The 24,742-nt window shown below is 41.4% G+C and overlaps 2 protein-coding genes across 4 annotated transcripts; both read left to right on the top strand.

Moving 5' to 3' along the window:
- The first annotated feature begins 3,729 nt into the window (after positions 1-3,729).
- On the top strand, positions 3,730-13,441 carry LOC140272887 (extracellular serine/threonine protein kinase FAM20C-like). Its single transcript, XM_072368392.1, has 11 exons — positions 3,730-3,793; positions 4,646-5,191; positions 6,946-7,124; positions 8,896-8,974; positions 10,047-10,139; positions 11,347-11,462; positions 11,544-11,724; positions 12,453-12,562; positions 12,674-12,755; positions 12,847-12,906; positions 13,010-13,441. Exons 2-11 carry the CDS (start codon positions 4,647-4,649, stop codon positions 13,266-13,268), a joined length of 1,704 nt encoding a protein of 567 aa, XP_072224493.1. The 5' UTR covers positions 3,730-3,793; position 4,646; the 3' UTR covers positions 13,269-13,441.
- A 1,101-nt stretch (positions 13,442-14,542) lies between these two features.
- LOC140272886 (uncharacterized) lies at positions 14,543-24,692 on the top strand. Of its 3 annotated transcripts, none has more exons than XM_072368389.1 (16): positions 14,543-14,898; positions 16,135-16,309; positions 17,670-17,894; positions 18,400-18,519; positions 18,782-18,915; positions 19,026-19,070; positions 19,164-19,203; positions 19,528-19,626; positions 19,744-19,896; positions 20,032-20,171; positions 21,733-21,801; positions 22,378-22,511; positions 22,683-22,800; positions 22,901-22,975; positions 23,071-23,214; positions 23,340-24,692. In XM_072368389.1, the coding sequence occupies exons 1-16, from the start codon at positions 14,755-14,757 to the stop codon at positions 23,424-23,426; spliced, it is 1,902 nt and encodes a 633-aa protein (XP_072224490.1). In that variant the 5' UTR covers positions 14,543-14,754; the 3' UTR covers positions 23,427-24,692. The 3 variants fall into 3 exon arrangements, with proteins under 3 accessions (XP_072224490.1, XP_072224491.1, XP_072224492.1); XM_072368390.1 differs by having other exon boundaries at positions 19,753-19,896; positions 23,340-24,691; XM_072368391.1 differs by having other exon boundaries at positions 14,544-14,898; positions 19,756-19,896; positions 23,340-24,691.
- Positions 24,693-24,742: the final 50 nt, after the last annotated feature.

Here is a 24,742-nt window from a genome sequence, read left to right as displayed (position 1 = left end):
CCACAGGAGTCAGTGCTTTCAAAGAGAAGCAGGGCTTCGGAGCTTACAGTGAGAGGAGGAGAAAGAAAGAAGGAGAGATGGTGCTGAGAAAGAGTGGGAGAGGGCAGAAAAGAGAGAAAACTTGGAGGTCGAAAAGAGCACGTGAGAGGAAGAAATATTGAGAGGAGCTTTGAAGGCGGGAGAAAGGAAGAGAGTTGGTGGAAGATGAGCCCTTCCACCACATCAAACGCCCAGAAACACACGAGGCATCGATCCTTTCGCAAATGACTTACACACTCAGACACACACACTTTAGTATCTTTGTGGGGACAACCACTGGGTTATATGTCTGTAACCCTAACTTAATTCTAATCCTGTAAACCCATAAAATCAAGCTTTAATCCTGATAGAGCTATGGAAGATGGTGGAGTACAACACTGTTTGCTCTTTATATTAATTTTCAGTCCTTGAGCCTGATCATTTCCAGAGGAAACCAGAAAGATGAACCACTGTTGTGTCTACACATAACAGACAATTTAGCAAATAAACCATTCAAATTCTTATCTGGACTGAACCAGTAAAGAACCAGTGAGAGATACATCTGATCCTTCAGCTGATCCATCTACTGTTCACTGAAGCCTCATCATAAATTGTCTCCATGAAGGGTGCCTGTCAAGAAGCGATTATTAAGGAAGGGAAACCGGGAGAAAAGGCTGAGCTATGCCAAATTACACAAGAAGTGGACTGAAAATCAGTGGCAGCATGTCTTATGGAGGGAAGAATCCTCCCCAGAGCCCGGACCTCAATATTAATGAAGCAGTGTGGGATCATCCAGACTGAGAAGGGAACAAAAGGCAGCCGACATCCAAATAAGAGCTTTGGGATGTCCTTCAAGAAGCCTGGAGAACTATTCCTGAAGACTACTGAAAGAAATGATGCAAAGCTTGTCCAAGAGGGATCAGGCTGTGCTGGAGAATAAAGGAGCTCAGACCAATTATTCTCTTTCAATTTAGTTGAAATATAAAAACTTTGTTTTAGCCTCCTGTTAATATGTAAGGAGAGAAAAGGGAGGTTAAAAACTTCTGCACAGTACTGTTTGTAAGGCTTTCTGCTCTTAAAACATCCACTGACACATGATTAAATGCTTCACTCTAATTGGGTTCCACACACCACTAAAAAATCTTTTGCAGCTCATAAGCCCACTCAACTAGTTTTCTCTTTCTTTTTATTCCCAAACACGTGTGCATCCAAACCAACTAAATGTGACTAGCGCAACAGACCAAACACTATTACACACACAACTTCTACGACATGAACAAGCACATCGGCAAGTATAACCACAAGTATTCAGACAAACACACAAATCCCCAGATTAGATCCCCGCAGCTTTTATCAGTCAGCTCTCCATATCATCCAAATGGCCCTCTGCTGCTCGTTCTCCCTCCAGTGTGCCAGATGCCATCTTGAATTCACTTTGTCTAATTATCCTGAGTTTGCACTACAGAGTCGCCAGCCTGCTGGATGGAGCACATGCACACTCCAATCAGCTTCCAATTTCCGAGTTGTTTCCAGGCAACCTACATTAAGCCGCAACCGCTGTGAAGGGAACAAAACTCAATCAAAAACTTTGACGGATGTTTTTGCTGTTTGAAGTGTTTGGGATTGTTTGGGTGTATGAAGGGTGATGAAGGCAATAAAAACGAAAGGGAGAGAATACAACAAAATTGACTGCGCAACACAAATTCACAATAGGCTTTTAAATGGGATTTGCTGACAACCTGTTTTGAGATAAGTGCACTGTCAGAGCAAATCTACTCAGTGTAGGACTGTGCTTTCACTGATCGGAGCGAATTTTGTGGCTGTTGTAAAGCAGCTGACCTGTGCGTGACTTTCTCCATGAACACTGATTATGTCTGTCTCCTGCATTACACTGGGATTTAGATATGAAGAGAAATGGTTGGCACACACAAGCAAGTTTTTGCTAACCTTGGCGTGAACGTTGCCTTCAAAAATAAAGTTCACTGGGCTCTTATATCCTCTCAAGGGTTAAAAATCAAGTGAATTGCAAACTGTCACGGTCCATATTGCCTAAAGGAGGACCCAAACACAGGACTAAACAGGAGGAAGGCAGGCAAGCATTGGAAACAAATAAAAATTATTTTTAAGGCAGGAAATACAAGGGATTAATCACAAGATAAACAAGAAACTATGCAGGAGAAAACAAAATGCTAGCCTAACAAACACGGGAAAGCTATAACAAGAAAACTGGCAGAAAACGTTGAAAACCAAGGCGTATAAACTGGGAGAGGTGATTAGATAACCGTACAGTTGAGTAACAACAGGGTACTGGCAGTTCAAGAGGCAAAGCCAACCGTAGACTTGATGATAGTAAGAGCAAAAGCAAATTCACTCTGAACAGTAAAGAAATCAGTCACTAGAACACACAAGAAGTAAGTCTGCACAGCATAAATTAAGAACTAAAGCAGATACTTACTAAATGTGTAACTGGAGTTGAGCACCTATTTCTTTCGCACTCTCACTTTACGTCCCGAAGAATGACGTGTCACAATAACTGCTGAAAGATTTGCTGCGATAAGCAGTCGAATGAAGACAGGATTGTTGGAAGGCGCCTGTCTTCCTGTAGCACCAACACACTGCAAACAAAGGATGGTACAGCTTTGTTCCACTGATACTCAAACCGTCCACAGTAACCCCCTGCACTTTTATTTCTACTCTTTTTTGTAAATACGGTACATGAAATCATTGTGCTTCTCCAACACATCCTAAGCATCATACATTACTACAGCCTATTGCCGCAGGCTTGATAAACCTACTCCACCGGGAACTGCTGAAACGTGCAAAAAGAATGTTTTAACAGTACACGGTCTTTCAGAGCAAAGTCAGCTAATTAAAACAACATTATGTGCGAGAAGGAATTTTCGACCCCAAGGAGAAATAAAATAGTGAAAGGTTTTAAGTCATAGTTGAAGATTTAACGGATGGTTTATTGTGAAGGAGGTGGCAGGTTCAAAGAATGACAAAAAGGAGAGGCTCTGTTGGGAGCATGAATATTTGATTTAATCAGAGCTCCTTCGTATTAATTCATCACTCTCTATGTTTCTATTTATGTGCACTTGAGCAAGTTGGCTTAATGTTCCTACAGAGGATTCGGCCCACCTCTTTTCCATTTTCATTTAGGTTTAAAGCAAACCATTGTGAAGGAGAGCCTCCTCCAATTCATAACCGCATCACGTGTCCTCTTGAAACCAGGGACGTGAAATTATTAGCATTGAAAATGGGAGAAGAAACTAAAAAGGAGGAAGATGATGAGATGGAGTTGGAATGGCAAGGGAGTGAAGGGGCGGATCTACATTTTAGAACACATGTACAGATGATAGGATTAACATTCTCAATCCACAGTGTGTAAAGTGTATTCAGCAAAATGTTCAACTGTGCAATGATCTGCAGAATCTGTGTTGTCATTAACTGGCGTATGGTAATATTATGTGTGGGTGCTATTAGGATTCCTGCTTAGCACAGCCACAATCAGCCAACCTGCATTGACCCTAAAAGATCATTTGGCAGCGTTTCATTGTCACCGCGGGGTCGGGCTGACACGGGTCACCGTAACACACCTGCCTTCTCACCTCTGTTTGCATTGCAGAGGCCACGTGATGACAAGCAAACATTCAAATGCAACCTTCTTGGTAAAAGTAGTTCAGTATTTCTTTCCCATTTGCAAAAAAAAAAAAAGAAACTGTAGAAGAACAGAGAAGGAGTTGGAAGAAAAAAAAGGTCTTGAAGGGAAAGAGATGTAAGTAACTCCTCCAGTCTGCAGCTCCTCGTAGGGGATCTGGGAGCAGCTAATTGTTCAATAATGTATTCTTTCTTTTTTTGTGAGCTTTTCTTCCTTTGACATTTTGATGTCAATTGCTCTCTGAGAGTTTCTTACTGAACTAGTGAATGTACTTCTGGATTTCTGTCTTTTTGTCGCTCCAGCCTTTATAATATTATTATAATTATCCCATAATACAATCAAATTAAAATAGTCCTAAGACTAAAGTAACAATTTGGTTTTGCTGGGTTATTTTGACATTCTTCTGTGCTTCAAAAGAGATGTTTAACAGCCTGCTGCTGCTTCATTTGACAGTTGAGTTTGAATGTAAAAATATTGACATCAATTGACTGGATTACCATGAAATTTAGGTGGGGAAAATTGTAAAAAAAAAATAAGAATAGGCAGCAACTGGCTGCAGAAGCTTTTGTCATTGTGTAAAGGGTATTGTGCTGTGCAAATATTACAATGTTAAATCAAAGCTACACATAAATGTCAAATTAGTCAAACTAACTTTATCTGATCAGAGTCTGAACTCACCACGGTGAGAATTGAATTCCGGGTCAGTTAAGAACAGTTTGAACTTCTTTAAGCAGCAGCAGAATCACCAGCAAATCAGATCAGAACTATTTGTGTGCAATTATCACTACATTTCCAAATGTCAGAGCCCCTGTTGAATGTTAACGCGTCACATTCGTATAAAATACAGCATTGGCCTCGGTGGAGAATGCACTCTCTGGGTGTCCTAATGTTTTACTGTTATGACCCAGCATGATGCATTTGTAAGTGTTGATAAGGCTTCATGGTCTTAATTTCCTTTCATTCTCCCAGCATGGTGAAGCTGAACCTGGGTCAATCCACTCGCTGCATTTATCTGGGTCTGGCGTGTCTATCCCTCACTCTCCATCTTCTTCTGGCATTTTACTGCCTCTCAGTCCTCCAAACCACCTGTGTGCTTCCCACCTCCTCCTCTTCCACCTCTTCCTCCATTCCGAGAACAGAAACTCAGCATCATCATTCCGTCTCACACTCCTCCTCTTCTTCTGCTGCTGCCTGTTCTTCAAATAAACTTCCAACCAGCCCCCATATTGAAGAACGTCACAAACCTGCTGCCAGCGTGTTTGACCATAAAGGGAATGGCTCATTTAGTGAGGCCACTGAAAAGGCAAAGAGACTGACTGGAGCTGGAGAAGTGAAACAAAAAGGTCACTCTAAGTTGGAGGAGCTGTTTAAACATCCACTGTACAATCTGCCACACCCAGAGCTGCAGCAAGATGATTGGCTGCTGAGGTTGAAGACAGATGAAGAAGCAAGCGATACAAGAAGTCAGGAAGAGGAGTTGGAGATGGAGGACTGGATCCCTAGTGATAGTGAACGGTAAGTGAAACAGATCAATAAAGTACAGACAAAAAGTGCTCTGGAAAACACCTGACATGTGATTTTTGGAGGCACCAAGCTCAAGCTGTCTGTGTTTCTTGAAAGCTTGATCTTGTATCTATATGTGAATATGCAAAGTTTAGTTTTTTTTTAGGAGTAAGATCATAGGTTACTTTAAAGCCTTGTCAGAGACCTGGAACTTTGGACCCAAACTGTAAATGTACTTTGGTTTATACCTGTAAGTAAAATTACACGATTAGCATCAGCATATTAGCATTGTCATTGTTAGCATTCTGGTGTTTGATTTATACCACAAAAAGGCCCCAGCGAAGCCTACACAAGTGATTTACAGGTGCTTGAAATTTTGTAGATTTAGAATTTTCTAGGTTTCTGCATAAATATTCCTACTAATTTTGCACTCTATGTAGCCAGTGTACAGTGTTTTCATGTGTGTGGAATGCACACAAAAAAAAAAACTACATTAAACATGTAGTGACAAATTAAAAATCAGGTTTATTTCTTCTTTTTTTAGTTAAAACGATTGCTGGAACTTCCTGATTTAAGTTTAGTTTTAAATCTGTCTGTGCTTCAGTGGTCTTTTCTATTTTTAGACTAGCTTTTTAGGCTAGTCCAGTCTAGTCTCTGATTCTACTATACTATTAATACTAGCTACTTCTCGCAGCGTTGTTAATACATAGCACCAACTACAGTAGCAGTAGTGGAGAACACTTTTTTAAAATCATAACCGAGTTACTTCAGTCAATATAAAGATTTGATCAACATGGCTCGTTCAGAAGAAACCATACCATGGTGCTGAAAGTCCAAGTAAAGCTGAAAGAAATCTGCGTTCAGAGTTTGTCAGATCACAGGAAATGTGTCATTCCAAGGAGGGTGTTACAGCTGATGACTATGATTGGCAGATCTCAGATCACCTCTAATGAACCGCACGACTGGGCAACCTACTTAACCAAATTAACCAAATTGTTAAGATGTGAAATCACAAACGCACACTGCAAATATTAGATATTCAATCACCTTTCTGCTGTGGACTAAGTTACCAACATGTGAAATTGCACAACTCCCAATTCTCATGGCAGGTATATTATGCTGAGGATTCACCCAAGATATCAGAAAATGAAAAATAAGATGGGTGTTGGGGAGGATCCTCAATCCTCTACGACTGTTGCCCTGCACAAAATGAGTACAACGAGCACCCATTAACAGTAGATGCTTTTGTACCATTATAACTTTAAAGTGTTAGTAGTGGGGGTGGCTTTTGCTCCCACTTTCCCACCCTACTTGGACACCACTGGGTCATGGAGCTCTGATTTTAGGCCCTCAAGATCCTGAACAGAAAATAAAGGAAAAAAAGTTTTATGGCCCGACTAAACTACAACTGAGTATACAGCAGTGTTTAACATTCTTACAGCAGCTTTCGTCTAACGTGTAACATGCAAATTCAGTGATTTGAATGAAATTTGCAATTACAGCTTTGCAGAGCAATCAGCCTATTTCAGAATACACAATGGTACTTGTAAATTATTCCTATTACACAGTTTCATACCATTTTAACCCTCCTCGGAATATGTGCTGTAATCTAATTATCTGAGGTTTGTGATGTGTTTAGGAGCTGCTTTATATGAGAGTGAAACTCATTTTCTAAATTATACATTTTAGCTGCCATTGCAGAGATTTCATTGTTTCATAAAGACATCTATTGCTCTGCCAATTTATTGTATTACCTCTTCCTGTAGGCAAAGTGCCAGTCAGGAAGAAGGCTACGACAAAGACACTTGGACAACTAATAAGGAGACCCACCCTCCCTGGCTACGATTCCACCTGGGCATCTCTCGCTGGGCGCTATATGACAGGAAAGACCCCAACCTGACCGAGCTGACTCATTATTTGGCAACGCAACGTATCCTTGGAGCTGGTGAGCAAATAAGGAGGGGCAGGTGGGAGCTAACAGGTGAGAGAGCAGAGAGAGGAGAGAATAGGCGTGTGGAACAGTGTTAAAAAACAAAGCAAAGCACTTTCATGATGGTGCATAAGGAGGATGAAGGATTACCAGGGATTCAATTATTCTCTTTTTCAACTAAATGTTCCTAAAAGCAAAATTCTTTAGCATGAACTAGGTGGATGACATGCTCTGCCCAGACCTGCATCAATGTTTGCTGTGGCTTATACTTAGGATTACTAAAATAAGACACCTCACAGGGCTGCGTTTCTTAATACGCAAAGATTAAACTTAAAATCTGGCCCCATCTTTACCCTGCTTGTTCTAATGGTGCTTGGATTTTGTTCCTTCGCTTTCATCTGAACTTTAATCCATTAATGCAAACAAGATATTCTGTAAAAGAGAGAAAAAGTGAAAACAGAGTTTTCCCCAAAGGTTTCCTCTGAGGGAATACAATATTATTATGAATTATGAAGCTAAAGTGACAATTTTGAGGACAAACATCCACAAGACACATTCATGTGTCAATATATGCTAACTGCTATTGATGCTATGACAAAGCAGATTTACAGACCAAACCTTTGAGGATTCAATGCACTCTTTTACAACCCAGGCGTCCTCTTGATTAAAAATTGAGGATGCAAACAGGAAAAGGTAAGTGGCCATGTGAATAAACTGATTTCAGAGAAGCAGGAAAAGCTCAGAGAAACATTCTCCACTCTTTGATGATATAACATCTCAAGTTGGCAGCCAAAGTGATATTGTGTTGTAAAGTCATAGATATATCCCTCTTACTAACTTGTGCAATCTAAAACTCTCGGACATACAAACAGCAAACGACGGTGAGCCATCAGCACAAGTGTGATATGCATATTTGATGCACACACACACACACACACACACACACGGAAAAAGATAATCATGCAACATCTCTTGCATCAACACATACATGTACGTTTTGTGTTTGCTCCTCTAGGGCCTGTTGTCAGCCCGCTGCAGAATGAATAACGTGTAGAGATTTGTTTTATACGGCGCAGATTAAGCACTAAACTCAGCTACAGGCTAATTTTTTTCCCCCACCATATGATCCTTTTTTTTTCATATTTAACACTTTAATCACCACAGTGCACATATTTTGAATTTGGATAGATTTTTATTTCAGTCGGGGATGTCATGAATTTTTGATAGCCTTTTAAAAATTGATACATTTTGATTCCTCGGCGGAACATGCTCATAAAAGCAAGGCATGTGACGAATTAAAACAATTTCATATTCTGACATCTTGCTTTAATCTCGAGGCTCGAGGTTTTTGCTAATTCGAATGGCCTCCATGTCTCAAGTTTGACTGAGGCTGATGAGATGTGCTGGGATCGAGAGATTTGGGATTTTCTCCAAAATAGAAAGCTCAGCTGAAGGAAAGCATGTTCAAATAATTTTCAAAACTGGCTAATTGGTTTATAAACTGGTGAGGCAAAATTGCTTTAAGGTAGATAGAAATCATAGGTTTTACATAAATAATGCTTAGCAAATATGATTAGAACTGCTGATATTAAGCAATGGAAATAATTTTCATTAAGCATGTATTTAATCGAGGTATTACTGCAATGTCGGGCAAGTTTAAAAATGAAATAACCAGTCCAGTTCGTGCAGGAACACTGTATATCTCATCTGCATGTGTGTTCCTTGTCGTGGCAAATAACCACACGATTGATGTCCTCCCTATTTTTGCTTGATGTGTGTCTATTAGTTCAGAAGACCGGAGGCACCCAGCTGAAGCTGCTTTTATCATTCCCAAATTATGGACAAGCTCTGCTCAAACCCATGAGGTGAGACGCCAGTCCAATTCATTTCAATTCACTTCAATTCACTTCACAACACTTAAAAACACGAAATGGACTAAAGTGATCCCAAGCAATTTAAAGATACAGTCCCATTCAATCCAGTGAAATCCCATTTTTAAAAATCTCTAGTTTAGTTTGATTCATTATAATTGTGTTTGTATAATACAGATTCCTAAATAGATGCCTCACTTAAGAAAACAGTTGCTTTGAATCTTTTCTTTGATTTAATTATTTAATTCCCTGTCTTGGGCATGGGGAGGAAAACTCCCACAGGACAACCATCTGCTTCAAACTGTTGTCGGTCGAGAGGATAGGAAAGAGGGCTCAACGAGCACCACCAAACCAGGCCAGGGATACCAGCTGAGATAGAAAAAAGACAAACACCAGTTAATGACAACAATAATCTCATATGTGCACGGAAAGCAAAGAGAGCAGAGCGAGGAAAGGTGCTCGGTGCATCATGGGAGGTCCACAGCAGTCGAGGCCTATAGCAGATTAATGAAGGGATGTTTATCAAAAAGGAAAGTTTTAAGTCTAATCTCAAAGGTCAAGAGGATGTCAGCCTGCTGAAGCCAAACTGGCTCCTGGTTCCACAAGAGAGGAGCCTAATGACTGAAGGCTCTGCTTCCCATCCAACGTTTAGAAACTCCAGGAACCACAAGTTAACCTGCAGTCTCAGAGGAAAGTGCTCTGTTGGGAAAATATCCAACTATGAGAGCTTTAAGATATGATGGAGCTTGGTCATCGAGAGTTTTACATGTGAGGAGAAGAATTTGAAATCCTTTATGTATTTAACAGGGACGAGTAAACCAAATGACAAAAAAAATCAAAACATGCAGAATCATGACATTTCCTTTGAATTCTCGTCACGACTCTCGATGCAGCGTTTTGGATCAGTTGGAGGCTTTTTTCAGAGAATTTTCGGAACAGTAAGAATTACAGAATTACAGCAGCCCAGTCTTAAAAGACTTCTGTAACATTGTTCTGACTGACTAATAACTTCAGAATGAGTCTATTTGAGCGATGTTTTTAATAAAACCTCATTTTTTTTGTGCAGACAACCCAGAGATGCTGAGACAGACGTAAACCTCTTTTACTTCTCAGACTTTGAGAGACACAACGCAGAGATTGCTGCTTTCCACCTTGACAGGTACGGATGAGCATACACACTGTCAGTAGGTGCCCTCTGGAGCAGACAGACTGTTCTGTCTCCACGGACTGTAACAATCTACGCGATTCCTGATGATCTGCTAAATGCCTCAGGGATACCAAGGCTGGACAGTGAGAGGTGGAAAAAACCTGACGAGTGAAAAATTGAAATGTAACAACTGGCTTGTGAGAATGGTTGTGTTTTTCGCCAAGGCAGCGAGATTCTGCAGCCAGTGGGTCCTTTCCTTTTCCCTTCGCAGGCACTTGAAGCGGGCTATGAGCGGCGAGGGAGGAGTAAATCTCCTTAATGCAGGGGAATTGTTTGGCTGGTCGGGAGGAGGAGTTATTTTAACCCACCGTGATCTGGAAGAGCGACCAAAGCTTTTTGATTCATTTTCCGTGGACAAGAAAAACGTGCCACAGAGAAAAAGAATTACCGGCAGTCATTTGGCAGTTGGTGAACTAAACAACAGCAGTGTCGATGTCTGTATTCATGCTTTTAAAACCACCTGTTTGGCTTTGTGCTGATGGTGCGGAACCAGTAATCCAGGAAGAGTGTGTTTTACCCCAATCTATGATGTTTTCCTCACCTTAATGATAAAGTTTTTCATGCCAAACCTAAATATATATTGTAAAGCTCTCTTGTTATTTGGGATCCAAACAGCCCTGATGTGTTCATATCAACCAGAAATACCTAACCTTACAACAGTGACCAAATTTCCTAAAATGACATTTCAGCATTCAGTTACCTTGAAACATAAGTGATTGGCAATGGGACTCAAATCCGCTTGTTTGGCTTGACAGTTGTGTTTGCAGCTCCAAAACCAACTCCCCGTGACCTTTAAATTAGGATTGTCCGTCCTGCGCAGTGATGCAACAGTTGTTTTGTGTCTGTGACGGTGTGTTCCTATAGTTTGTGGACACCGATCAAAAGATTAGGTTTTTGTGTCTGTTTCACAGACTGGGTTTCCTTAACCTACCGCCATTACAGCTGCTCATTGGCCCCCAGCCCACGCTGTTCTTGACACAGGGCAGCCTCCAGGTGTGACTGTGTGAATGTGATCCTTGAAAAGACATCACCCTGATTAAATGGAGGTCTCACCTGTTCTTGCAGACAACCCCTCTCCTTAGCTTCATTTCTTGGTATATATTGTTTTGTTAGAATTTGTGGCTGTTCTCATCTTTTCCTGTCTCTTCCTCCATCTTAGGTTGCTGGGCTTCAACAGGATCCCTCCTGTGGTCGGCCGACTTATCAATATCACCACAGAGATCAGAGAGATTACCACTGATCACAAGCTGTCCAGGACCTTCTTCACTTCTCCTGGTACGTGTGCGCAATGGCGGCACATGTTTCTCACCACGTCTGCTTTTCTACTAAAGTCCGTTTCTGTCTGACTCCCTTCAGCGGGGAATGTGTGTTTCCATGGCCAGTGTGAATACTACTGTTCAACAGAGAACCCAGTGTGCGGTCTGCCCCATGCCGTGGAGGTTTCCCTTGCAACTATGCTGCCTGACCTCTCCCTTGCACCCCGCAGGTCATGGAGGTCGCCCTGGAGACGATCATACAGCCGCACCAAGCTGGCACAGTTAGTCACAATCACTTTATGTGCCTTAGTCTGACTACCGTCACCCTTTCTAATTTGTTAGGTCATAAAATACACAGCGTGCAGCTTTGTACAATTCTGAAACTTGACTTCGTAAGGGTCCACAGCCAATCTTATTGTAATGATGACTGATATAGATATTTAAGAGCGATTGTTAATGAGCGTTCACTGACCTCTAGTGGTGTGATAGAAGAACTACAACCCAACACTAAATGTGAGACTGTGTACGATGAAGAGAACACAGATACTGTGTTGGTATATGTTACCTAAAGAGAAACAACACATGCAGTTGAAGGGCTATGTGTATATTTTCCAAAGATTATCAGGACACCTTTTTATGCACCTTTTAATTTACATGAGATCATATAAAATTAACATAAGGACTGAACTAGGACCGACTTGTGCTGTTATCGTGTCATCTTTTTGTATATTTTCTGTTGTATCGCCTCATAAATGTGTCTGTCACCGGCCAGAGCTCATTCAAACTTTGAATTTAAAAAAAAAAACTCCACTTCATTCCACTGCAAAGTCTAAGCACCAAAAAAAAACAACAACAAAAAGACGAATTGCCTCCACTTGGGCATCAGAAATAAACATTTGTCAAACATAGAACTACGATAATGAGCACGAGCAGCACTGCCAACCACAGCTGGGTAGATTAGAAAAGACGTAAAATTCTTTGTTGATTGTCTCTGCTCCGTTGATCCCAGGTGGGAAAAGGACCCGGCCTACTGTGACACGGTGAAAAAGACGCCTCCTTACAACCGCGGCACCAGGCTGGTGGATCTCATAGACATGGCTGTGCTGGACTTCCTCATGAGTCAGTTTGTTGATTTGAAACTTAATGTGTTCTCCCAGTCTCTCTGGAAGTAAACTATAAACAAACGTACCTGAATGGAGGCTATAAAACACTGACATTTCTCATGCAAAGGCAACATGGACCGACATCACTATGAGACGTTTGAGACATTTGGCAATGAGACTTTTCTGCTGCACCTGGACAACGGACGGGCGTGAGTAGCATGAACACCATCTTACAACAGATCTCAGTTCATTTCCAACCTTGGTGTCAATCACCGTGACAACACGTCGTTTGTGTTACAGCTTTGGGCGTCACTCTCAGGATGAGCCGTCGATTCTAGTACCTTTGACACAGTGTTGCAGGTAAATACTGTGAAACCTGTGTGACTTGATGAAATGTTGAAATGCTTTCTTCTCAAAACTTCCTCAAACTCTCGGAACTCTCCCTCTGGTTCAATCATTGCAGGATCCGCCGCTCCACCCTCCTCCGCTTGCGTCTCTTGTCCCACCCTGACTTCCGTTTGGGTGACATCATGCGGGAGTCTTTGGCTCAGGACCCTCTGGCACGCATCGCCCCCCTCCTCTCTGAGCCACACCTGTCTGCTTTGGACCGACGTCTCACAACTGTCCTGCAAGCGGTGCAGAAATGTCAAGAAAAGCACAATGACGTTATTTACAACGATTTAGAGATATCTGACCAGTACTATGATCATCAGCCTGACTGAGGAAAATGCAGCAAAATAAATGATATATTTTATTTATACAGTATGTATCTCATACTTTGTCCCCTGTTCATTTTGTAACTTAGAAGCAAATTTGCATGTTTCAACTGCTCAAGATCACGATCAATTTAAAATGGGCATCACAGAGTTGGTGAAAAGGGCAACAGGATATTTGTTACCCCACCCTGTCATACATCTTACAGTGTTGAGTTGAATTGAAGGATACTTTATTAATCCCTAAAGGGACATGATATTACTGCAGAATAAAGTAAACAAAACACAAAAAGATTATTGTGTAGTTATCGATGTGGGAAGGAATGACCCCCTGCAATGCTCTTTGTTGCAGCAGAGCTGAAGAAGCCTCTGACTGAACACACTCCGTTGTTTGAACACTTTGTTTAATAGCTTGTGCAATGTTCTTCTATGGAAAATCAGCTCTTGGGGCTCCAGAACGGTCCCGAGCACACAGCCAGGCTTTTCAGGTTGTACAGTTTCTTTGTGTCACTGGCTGTGACGCTGCTACCTCAGCAGATGGCTAGAAAGCAAACTGCACTCTTCCACGGACTTATAGAAGATACGCAACAGCTACTGTAGTGATATGGACACAACACGATTACCAATCTGATGTTTCCTAAGAACTGGAAGAGCTATGTGTTACAAACCTTACTTAATGAATGTATGTATTTTAACCAAATTATATTTAATTAATCCCAAAATGGGAAGTACGTTTGCTGTATAAATGATCCATGAGTCTTAATGAATTATTAGTCATTGCAAACACGCAAAAAAGTCTACTCTCCTTAAGTCAGTCTAACTTCCTAAGCCTTCCTACACCTCTCTCTGAATTCCACCCATGGACATCCATTTGAAAGCGATGATCACGCTTTATTTTCCACTCTCTCTGGCGAAGCAAGCTCAGAGGATCCTGCAACAGTCATGTGGCTCTTTCCCAAACACAGAACAACTGTGGAGTAAATTCCTATACCTGCTGTGAATCAGCTCTGAGAAAATAAGGCCCTCCTATAGGAAGTCCTTTAAGGACACTGCTGATGACGTCACCCCCATCACGGGCCACTTTGGTGTCTTTTTTCTTCACGTGGGCGTCATAAAATACTCTGACTACAGAGAAGCGCAAACCAACGGTTTGAAAGACAAAAAACAAACAAAGAACTTCACAGTCTACTGGTTCTGCGCAACCGTGCGGTCCTTGCAGTTGTGGTTTGCACAGAAGTCGTATCGCCAAATCGCTTTCGGTTTCCAAACGTCACTCGGGGGAGTGACCCCTCCAGAGGTTTTGATATGTCGAGGAGGGCTTCCGTCTTTCTCTAACTTTCCTGTTCAATATGGTTGAATTTGGGGATTGCTGAACCTGAATGCAGAGTTGAATACTGTACAGAATACTGTAGTTTGGAGTGCATTTATGGTCGTTCGGTTTCAACCCGGCGTGTTTGCCTCAAAAAGTGACGTAAGGAGCCTGCGCTGACCAGCGATGGACCAGCTGTATTTCCTAGAGTCCGAGGAACTGCTGCAGTTTTTCCACTGTCGTAAAACCGAGATGTCCAGCCTGGAGAACCCGCACACCTTCCTCAGCCAGCTCAGGGATCACAATCTGATCCCGGAGGACAGATACAAGGTAAAGTGTCCGAGCGGAGGTGTTACGCAGTTGTTGTTGTTGCGTTTGTCTCACACGCCCTCATCTCCTCACATTGGCCGCGTTTGAATACAAGCAGCGCTGGTGTGTGAGAGCGGGATATGAACACACACTCAACACTGAGGCTCCTCATACAGTGTAGTGTCTCCTGTGGTGGCAGTGGACATTAAAAACTTTTAAAACATTTATTAAATGACTACATCATAATTAATTTATCACACAATCCACCAAACTGATAATTTCCGATGCTCATTTTAGCATTGAAAGTCACATTCTAGTAGTAGGTCAGCAGAGCCGGATTAACGTTTTCCCCGGGCCCAGGACAGCCAAGGAGGGCACCGATTACACCCCCCACCCCCACCTCAACAGACACCATGCCTCTTTTTCATATAACAACATGTTTAGTAGTTAGCTGAAATAAGCTAAAAAATGGAGCTCAAAGAAGAAAACAGGGATGATCCCCGTTGATTTTAAGTTAAGACTTTATTGTCATGTCGACACATGAAATACACAAAATTACTCCTCCACATTTAACCCATCCAGGTTGCCACCTGTTGAACACTCACATGGAGCCACAAGCCACAGCCTCCCCATCTTTTTCCACTCACTTTGCATTACAGACAGCTGATCAGTTTTTATAATTTGAAATATTAAGTCCACTTTTTATGTTCCACTTCTATGTTTCTATGTTTCAATTCTAGTTGATAATGTGCTGTAGTGGTCAATGAATAAATATATTTTACATAAAAATATAATAAAATAATTATATTTTATGTCCAAACCAGTGAGCAACAAGAACCACAGCTCCTTTGTGTAATGAAACAGCTCACACCCAAATAAAATGCATGCTCTACCAAACATAATCAAGAGCAAGCATCAATTTAGTCCCTTTCGATTATGTCTTGGTCTTGCTTTTATGCAGATGTGAGGAATTATTTTCAAAAAGGGACATGTCGCCCGCATGGGCCGCATCATCAGCTTCCATCGTGTTGCTTATATCGTGAATCTCATTGAGCTTACTCATATTGTAGTTTTCAGTAAGCAAATTGCCTGACTCCCATTTTTTTACAAAGACCAGGAAATTTTAAGGGAGCAAGCATTGACATGTATAATTCAATCTATCATTCCTGGGCTGATCATGAAAAATAATCGTTATCTCAATTTTAGTCGGGATCATATCGATCAACACTTGTTTTCTCCAAACCTTTGTATATGCAGAAGGTGATTCGCATGAGGAGTAAAGAAAACATGAGGCAAGCCATTTATGAAGTCCTAGACTGGCTGGAGAGTGAGCGATCTGAGCACATCCGCTTGTTCTGGAGTTGTGTCTTCAACGAGACCATCATGAACCAGAACCCCTCCCTGAAACTGCTGCGCAACAGTCTCATTCACGGTAAGACATGTTTATGGGCATTCGTGTTTTGTTGATTTTGATTCGGCTCTCTATGCTTAACTCTTTGTTCTACAGGCACAAGAATGATGTTTTGTCTCGTTTATAAAACTCAGTTGCTTGGTTTACAGAGGCCCCGTATCAACCCGTACATTTAAGCATAAATAAAAGATGACATTCATCTTTTTAGGAGTAGAATGAGCTGCAGGAACCCTTAAGTGGTCATTACGATTAGCTGTAATAATGGACAGAGGTTTTTGGCACTCCCGATACAATGAGGAAGCCTTAAAAGACAGAAATCCCATAACTTAATTCAAATTAGATAGAAAAAACATCGATGACATTTTTTGGTGTGACAACAACAGAATCTGTTCATCTCAGCGTAGTTTTTAAAGGTATTTGAGCTTCGTAAAGAACTTGAACTTGAATTTAGGCAGTAGCTTCTGCCTCTTTATGTGAGTCCAAACACATGTAATCATGTTGAAATCGGTTCACTTTTTCTTCATCGTCCGAAAATCTGTTTGAACGCGGAGAAACTTTTGATGCTTGTGTCCTGTTCAAATAAAATAATTAAGTCTGTAAGCTCTTCAGATCGTAGACTGTACAGACTGATGTTGTCAGGCCGTTAAAAATAGTTAGCCTTGTGTTTCAGTAACAGCTGATGTTGCTAATGTTATGTTTTATACATTGCTGCGAAAATGGACGAGACTAGCTAGCAAAATCATGTTTAAATTTTAAAAAATCACGACACCAGATAATTTGAAGAAGAAGTGGTCTTCGGAGATATGATGGATTTTACACCATGAATGACATAAAAACAAATAAAAATAAGGTTGTTTGTTACCATTGTATAAAGCAGCTGTAACAACAACAGACCTGCTAGCCTTTTACCGGCTCAGTGGAGGTAGCAGAGGCACCACGTATCAACGAGTGAATGCTGGACACAGTCAGCAACAGCAGGTCTTATGTCAGAAGCTCGCAAAAACAGAATCTTTGACATAGTAGCAAGATTTATATGCAAAAATTAAGTTTGAACTTCATTTTTGATAGTTCATTAGTTCTTTATGACTTAACAAATGATTAAGCAAGCTAGCTAAAATGCTAGCTAAAATGCCTCTGATTGCTGGTTCATGTAAAGAGCTAAAATGTTTTACTCCCATGAAGTTGAAATAAAGACAGTCTTACAAAGGATTAGTAGGCTACACGCTAGTTAAACTATGCAGCTGTTATATTCCAAAAAGGGAGTAGTGTAAATGTAGATCTGACCCAAGTTGACACTAATGCAACATGGATATATGCAATATTTGAGTTTTGAGTCGACTGCATTTGATAATTGATTCATCCTTCGTGAATCTATCTGCAGGGACGTTCCATTTTGACCCCAAACTGCCTGAGAAGGTGGAAAGGACGGAGAGAGAAAAAAGGGAAAAGTTGGCACTTTCAGAGAACGAGGAAATGAACGCTAATGCTGGGAAAAAAAGGAGAAAACTCAGAAGTATGAGTACGTCCAACGATGAGGCGGAGCAGCCGGGTCCATCATCCCAGCTGACTCCACGTCAGAGGAAGAAGTCCAAGAAACTATATTTCTGTAAGTCACCTCTCTTCTGCGTAAAATAAAAAATCAGAAGAATATTTCAATCAGCAAATTTTACAGCTTAAGGAAAATAAACAGGATGTAACAGATATCCTTTGAATGGCGTTATGGTGTTTTTCCCCCCTCTTTTCCCTCTTTTCTGTCTTCTCAAACCCCAGCTGGTCGAGGCGGATGGCCACCCTTCCTGAGTCTGGTTCTGCCAGAGGTTTCTTCCTGTTAAAAGGGAGTCGTTCCTTTCCACAGTTGCCACAGGCACGCTCAGGACGGGAGATTGGACTGAAGACACATTTCGGTGCAATCTGTTGGTTTCCTTAGCTAGGATATTAATTTTTTGAATTGGCTCTATATGAATTAATTGGATTATGATTACAATGAATTGAATTCCAATTGGCTTGAATTGGACTATATTACTTAAGTGCCTTGAGATGACAATTGTTGTAATCTGGCGCTATATAAATAAAATTGAATTGAATTGAATTAACTATCCCCCCACCCCCAGCATCCCCTTTGAAGAAGGGAGAGAAGGGTGACATTTGGACATGGCCTCTCTATAAGTCCCAGCTGCCTGTGACCTGTGGACATATGAAGGGAACACTTGTACGAGAAAAACTGGCTAAAGGTGAGAGAGGCAGAGTAAAACTTAATGTCTGATGTGACTGACTTTCTGTGTGGAGATACATTTCTTTGCCATCTGGGTACATGTTTTTTTTTGGGGGGGGGTTACATAATTACAGTAAAGCGATCCCCTGTGTACTGGATTGATTACACAAAGAAAGTGCAATAATCGAATTTTCCTTTTTCCTCCGACTCTGTCATTGGAATATCTGCATTTCCTTCTGTGAAAAGCATTACTTGAACACCTCGTCCTCTCAATGTTTCAGGAGACAAATGCATTCTGGCTGAGAAACAGTGGTTTACTCCCACTGAATTTGAGAAGTTTGCAGGGAAGGAGAGGAGCAAGAACTGGAAGTTGAGCATTCGATGTAGCGGCACCCCGCTTGGGAAACTTATCCAGGTTTGGTTTGGAACCGTGAGACACTACTTGCTTTTCCTTTTTGACTTCCTTGTACCACTTTAAACAACATCACTCACAGTTGTGCTTTTTGTTCATGGAATGCCTTACAGGAGGGCCACCTGAAATCGGCAAACTATAATAGAAGAAGTAAAGGGGTGAGAATGAGCTGGCAAAAACACATACAGATACTAAGTGCTTTTATTTTGGTAATCCGGCCTTAACCAAAACATTCTTTTTCTCTCTGTTAGGCCAAGAAACTTCCTTTTACCTCCAGTCGTTCAGCCACAGGTTTGTTGTGTTGGTGCAAAACTCTGAGTTTAGATACAAGATCATCCTTTGAGTATTATTGTTGAGCTTGATAACAGATTTGAGATTTGATCTCAGATGATACAATCTAAGCATTATCTAATGCAGATTGGTTTTCGTACATTTTTTACATTTTGTAACGTTCTACTTTGTGCTTCAGTCAGCAAAAAATGCTCACGATGACATCGTTATCGTGAGTGCTTTTTGCCAGAATAACCAGGTGCTGAAAATAGAATATCGTGACAGACGTATTGCAGCGTGAGCTTCTTAACTGCTCTTTGTATTTGCTAAAATCCTATAATGTAGAGTCTGATGGAGAGGAAGGGGAAGATGAGGAGAGTAACCTGGAGGAGCAGGAGGATCAGGTTTCATCAAGTGAAGAAGAGAATTGCACAGATGGGACAGGTGCCAGTTTTTATAAAGTGACATTCAGGAAAGACCTTTCTGTCAAATTATAGAAGGTGTAACTAATCAGCGGTTGTGTTTGCGGGCCTTGTTTACATTTTTTATTGTCTCGCGCAGAAGAAGAAGGAGGAGGAGGAGGAGGAGGAGGGGAGGACACAGAAAAACAGGTTGAGCACCAGTCAGGTGGCGGTTTTGACCGCAGCCAGATGACGTTCACAGTAACATGTGGAGCTGTTTCTGGGACCTTATACAAAAAACGATTTGCATCAGGTAACCCGTACCTCGCGAAAACAGAGAAAAACCGTTCTGCTGTCAGATTCTGCAGTGACTCTGGTGAGCAGTGCGATGACGTGAAACATTTCAGCAAGTTCAAATCTCCCCCTGTGATTCTGCATATCCAACTAGGGACAGCTGGGAAGAGCATTCGTACTGAGACAAGCTGGATGAGCCCGGTGGAGTTCGTGAAGGCAGCATCGTGCCAGACAGATGGCTCCTGGAAGAAAGACATCAAGTATGACGGAAAACCACTCGGTGACCTCACAGAGGTAACAGCGGTCACAGTGCTGTCACAGTACATACTGTACGTGTTGTCATCACAAACTACTGCTTGGTCGCATTTTGAATTGTTAACTGTGCTTCTGATTTTCATGCTTGTGTGAAATCATGAACAGTTTTTATGTTTTATATATATATTTTTTTTCATTTTGACACCAACCCAATGCCTTGTTTTTGCTGCTTCCTCCTTTGCTAGCTCCAAACGATGCTGTTTTACGCTGTGTAGTTGGGCCGTGCAGGCGGGCCATCAGGGTCAGAATTAGAAAATTTAAGAATTAATATATTTTTTCCTTAAAACTATTGTGTATTTTGCAAAGTTTGTTCCACTGCTTTCATTGCAGCAAAAAAAAAAAGTTTTTTCCAATCTGATAGTTAGCATGTGCTGTCTTGGGCACATGTAGGCTCTCATAAGCTCAGAAAATCTCTGCTTTTCAAACAAATGGAGACAAAAATTTTTAATGTTGTATATTTTAATCAGTGAGACTGTGACTTTGTCATATCAGGTGTATTCTTTGACCAGCCGAGCCTTCTCGCTGGTTTTTCCACTTACATTGGTCGCAGTTTCGCTAGTTAGCTAAGTGAAGTAGCTAGCACTTCACACAGTTCTGACACTGACCTTCTCCATAGGTTTTTCCTTTTTAAATGCACAGTGTTTGACAGAGGAGCCTTTTTTGAGAAGGATTTTTCAAGAAAATCGGGACATTGCGAAGAAGGGTCGGCCGCCCCCTCAGCTAGCAACTCCGTCTCAGCTAGCACTTTGCATACAAGTGATAAGGGTCTTTGGCACGTTTTTGTGGGTCTTTGTGTTTTTGTGCAAATCACGATCAGCGCCATGAGAGGCCTTAAACGTGCTTAGTATTTTTTTAAGGTAGTTTTGAGCATTATGGCATAAAATATGGCAAAGACAGAAAAACGACTGATAAGGATACACAGTGTCACTTAACCGTTAGACGGTTGGTTGTTGTTGCTTATGGTGGTCACTGGCTGGCTGTGTTTGATACTGTGTGGCCTGGAGGAGAATAACAGACCTCATTTTGGTGCTGGGCTTTGATGACCTGACTGCATGGGGTGGAATTTACATTTAGCCCAACATGCTGGCTTTTTGTTGGTTTGTTGGTTGGAGTAAATCTGCTGATTGATGTGAATTTGGTCTGGTTTCTTTGGTAATGACATTTTGCCCGTTGCGTACAGTTGACTTGGGCTACGGTTAGAGTTCGACCTGACCTGGTACTTTTTATCACTTTAGCAGGAAAAATTAGGCCTATAACTTAAACCAAAATAAGAGTGTGGTCTCATAAAAGTTTGTTGGATTCTGAAATATTTTGGGACTTTTGCCACTCCGTCATTCCAGCTCACATTAAGAGTCAGACATTAACAAGTAGACAGGTTAGAGGAACCACGGCACAAATGATGCAGTTTCATCAAACTATGCCCCAGCTCTAAAAATGAGTGTGAATGTTGGGAGGTAATGGGAGAGGTTCATGATTTGTTGAACCAAAAGCGCTTAAGTATGAAACAAAGAGGAAGAAACTGTTAATCTGTCTTTTTCAGGCAAAAATCTTGGTGATCCACTCTCTGCTGTGCTGTTGCAGACTGTGCCGACCACAATCGGAGGACCTGGTAAGTCTTTCATCAGCGAGGTTCAAACAAGCAACAACTGAACTTGTCTCTTTTTCTTTTTTTTTGGCAGCAGATGGTTTTGTATTCAAAAGACAACATTTCAATAACATACAGTGGGTTTACATGATGAGATTAACTGGATTATAGCTATAGTTGGGTTATGCTCCTTATCTGAACAAGGATAATTATCCTTTGTTACATGGCGGTGAATGAATCGAATCACTGGCACAAAGCATGCAATACCACAGTAGATAAGTGGCGCTGTACCCATTTCTGCTATCGCTAATAGAGCCACTTCCTGTTGACGTCTCCAGGCATGTTCAGTGGGCAAGTTATCCCGGAGTCTTAATTCGATCGCAAGTAATCCGATCCAATTAAATTTCTTGTTGGATGAATAACTCAGTCTTATTGTAATTTAGCCATTAATCCGATCCGATTGCCCGCATGTAACTGCACTGACTATCTCACCGTGAGCTATTCCCCAAACCCGAGTTTTCATAAACAAATGAACCTCGCAACAGACAATGGTGCCTTTTCATGAACAGAACTGCTGTCGTGTGCTGTTTATCTTGGCAGGAGAATCAGAAAAATGATGATGAGTGTTGCATCTGTAAAAGCGAAGGAGAGGAACATCTGGTCGAGTGTGATCACTGCCCGAGATCCTTCCATCCTATATGTCACCTGCCTCACGTGGAAGACAACACTTTAATGTGAGATTTGCATGTTCAGGATACAACTAAGACGTATTTTCTAAACCTGTATGAATCTGCTTATGAATGCAAAAGCCAGGCATCAACTCCACCTCCGCTCTTCCTGTTGAAGTTTATTTGATAATAACTCGTATGACTATACTTTTCATGTCTGTGTGTGCACGTGAACAGGGACGAGCGACCGTGGATGTGCACGTTCTGCATTTTCCGAGCAGTTCAGGAGTGCCGCTACGCCGATGAGCGGGAGACGGAAGCTGTCATGTCGCGCCAAATATCTCAGCACATGCTGGTTAGCATTGGTGTCTTTTCCTGTCTGTAGATCGGTCCACCTGACTGCCTGTCTTTCTCTCACACTGCTGTCATTCACCCCTCTTGTCTGACATCAACAGGAATGTCAGTATCTCCTCCTGTACCTGTTAAGCGCAGACAAGGAGCAGACATTTACCACAAACCCCGAGCTTTATGTGAGTCTCTTTCTATTCACGACTGATAGTTCCTGTCTTACGGTAATCTGAAACTTAACAATAAACGGCGCATATTTTGTGCGTGATATCCACAGATAAAAAACTACTCCGTTCATGTCAAGACTCCGATGTGGCTGGGCTGTATAGCAGACAGGCTCCAGGGGAGTCAGTACAAGACCGTTGGCCAGTTTGTTTCTGACGTCCAGCTCATTTTCACCAACTGTGCAGCATTCAACCGGGTGAGAGAGCATGCTCAGATGGAAGCTTCCATCCTTTTCCCATGTTGTACCCACGGTGTTGAATAGCAAAAGTGTTTCTCTTCCAGAAATAAAACCATGACATGAACTGCTGTGTTTTGTTGCAGAGTAATGCTCGTTTCCTCGCTATGGGCAACCAGCTGAAGCAGCAGTTTGATGGAGAATTTAAGAAGGCCTTCAACATCCGTCACTAAACTCTTCTGATGCGCAGCATGAGGTTCCCAAACTCCTTAAATTGGGAAAATGCTACAAAATAAGCACATATAAATGTCATAACGGTGACATTTAGGCAGTTCTGATATATGCTGTGCATGTCAGATAACTAGTAACCAAGAGAAGGTCAGAGGAAACATACCCAAATTAACTTACTGTACTTTCTGAGTTCACTGTCATTTTTAAATTGAGGTGTTCACACATGCTGTGGAGGATACTGCACACTGTGTGCAAGTGGGTAACATCATACTTAACTTTTAGTATTGTGCAAAAGTCTTGATCCAACTATCATTTCTTTATATTTTATATAGGAGTCAGACCTTCTCATTATCTTAGAGTATTTCTCCAGTGGTTTTGTACAGGCACGAATAGTGGCAATTTTTCTGCATAAAACTCTCCGCTAAACAAGTTTGATTTTTTTCCTGAATGAAAGAGATCCACGAGAATGAGTAGTCTGCCTGCTCAGTCTGCGAAATTACAAGTATTTGGGCCATCATGCGGTTTGGAAGGTTTTTTTCTTTTTTTAAGTAGGGGTTTCATGAGTTATTTATGAAGTGTCGGTGTCTAACCTGATAAAAATATGTAAATTTATTCACACACAGCCTCTGCTTGAACCACTGTGACGTTTTTGAGGTCTAGATAGAGAAAACTCATCTGTGGGCCTCATTTAGTAGCCGTTTGATTGGAAGCCGTAGCTAACAGCTGCTTAGCTTCGCTTCCCAATCTCAAGATCTCCCTGTTTCTATGAACTAAAAGTGCTCTGACTGCAGGGAAGACACTCATTACTCATAACTACGTCATGCAATCTTACTTGAGAAACAAAATTTAAAAATGAAAGCTATAAGTTAAACAGGAAACAAAATATTCTAATATCGTGTGCATCCACAAAAGAGTGCGACATTTCTACAAATAGGACTGGAAAACACCTTTCACTGTGGTAGCCGTGGATCGTTAACTTCCATGTTTTGGTAAAAAGGTGCAGGCAGTTACAGACGAGCAGAAACTGCCAAAGGCTCGATGTGTTTTTATTCAGGTTTTTACAATGTGGCTGCAGCATTTTGGACTAGTAACAATATTTAAAAGTTACATTCACCAGAAGCTGCATTGTGATCATGTGGGGCTCAAACTGAATGTCTTTGCCTGAAGAAGATTTACATGGAACTAAGGTTTTGTGTCTTTGTCATTTTTCTGTCGTTGTGTCTCTGATGTGTTGAGTGTAGATGTCTGTTTCTAAAATAAATAATAATCCTCATGAAAGGAACTCTTTTTGAGAGTAAACTTCCAGATTTATGATTTT

The sequence above is a fragment of the Leuresthes tenuis genome, unplaced genomic scaffold (genome assembly GCF_036924035.1).
Source record: "Leuresthes tenuis unplaced genomic scaffold, fLeuTen1.0.hap1 SCAF_17, whole genome shotgun sequence".
Taxonomy (NCBI): Eukaryota; Metazoa; Chordata; class Actinopteri; order Atheriniformes; family Atherinopsidae; genus Leuresthes; species Leuresthes tenuis.
The sequence above is the reverse complement of the archived record's forward strand: the minus strand, read 5'-3'. Positions and strand labels throughout refer to the sequence as shown.

What these genes read in the sequence shown, in the direction of transcription:
- LOC140272887 (XM_072368392.1), top strand. Translation starts at nt 4,647, where the DNA reads ATGGTGAAGCTGAACCTGGGTCAATCCACTCGCTGCATTTATCTGGGT. An exon ending in GACCTTCTTCACTTCTCCTG is followed by an intron (nt 11,463 to 11,543) that starts GTACGTGTGCGC and finishes GACTCCCTTCAG; the next exon opens with CGGGGAATGTGTGTTTCCAT. An exon ending in CACCTGGACAACGGACGGGC is followed by an intron (nt 12,756 to 12,846) that starts GTGAGTAGCATG and finishes TTTGTGTTACAG; the next exon opens with CTTTGGGCGTCACTCTCAGG.
- LOC140272886 (XM_072368389.1), top strand. Translation starts at nt 14,755, where the DNA reads ATGGACCAGCTGTATTTCCTAGAGTCCGAGGAACTGCTGCAGTTTTTC. An exon ending in GTGGAAGACAACACTTTAAT is followed by an intron (nt 22,512 to 22,682) that starts GTGAGATTTGCA and finishes GCACGTGAACAG; the next exon opens with GGACGAGCGACCGTGGATGT. An exon ending in AAATATCTCAGCACATGCTG is followed by an intron (nt 22,801 to 22,900) that starts GTTAGCATTGGT and finishes TGACATCAACAG; the next exon opens with GAATGTCAGTATCTCCTCCT.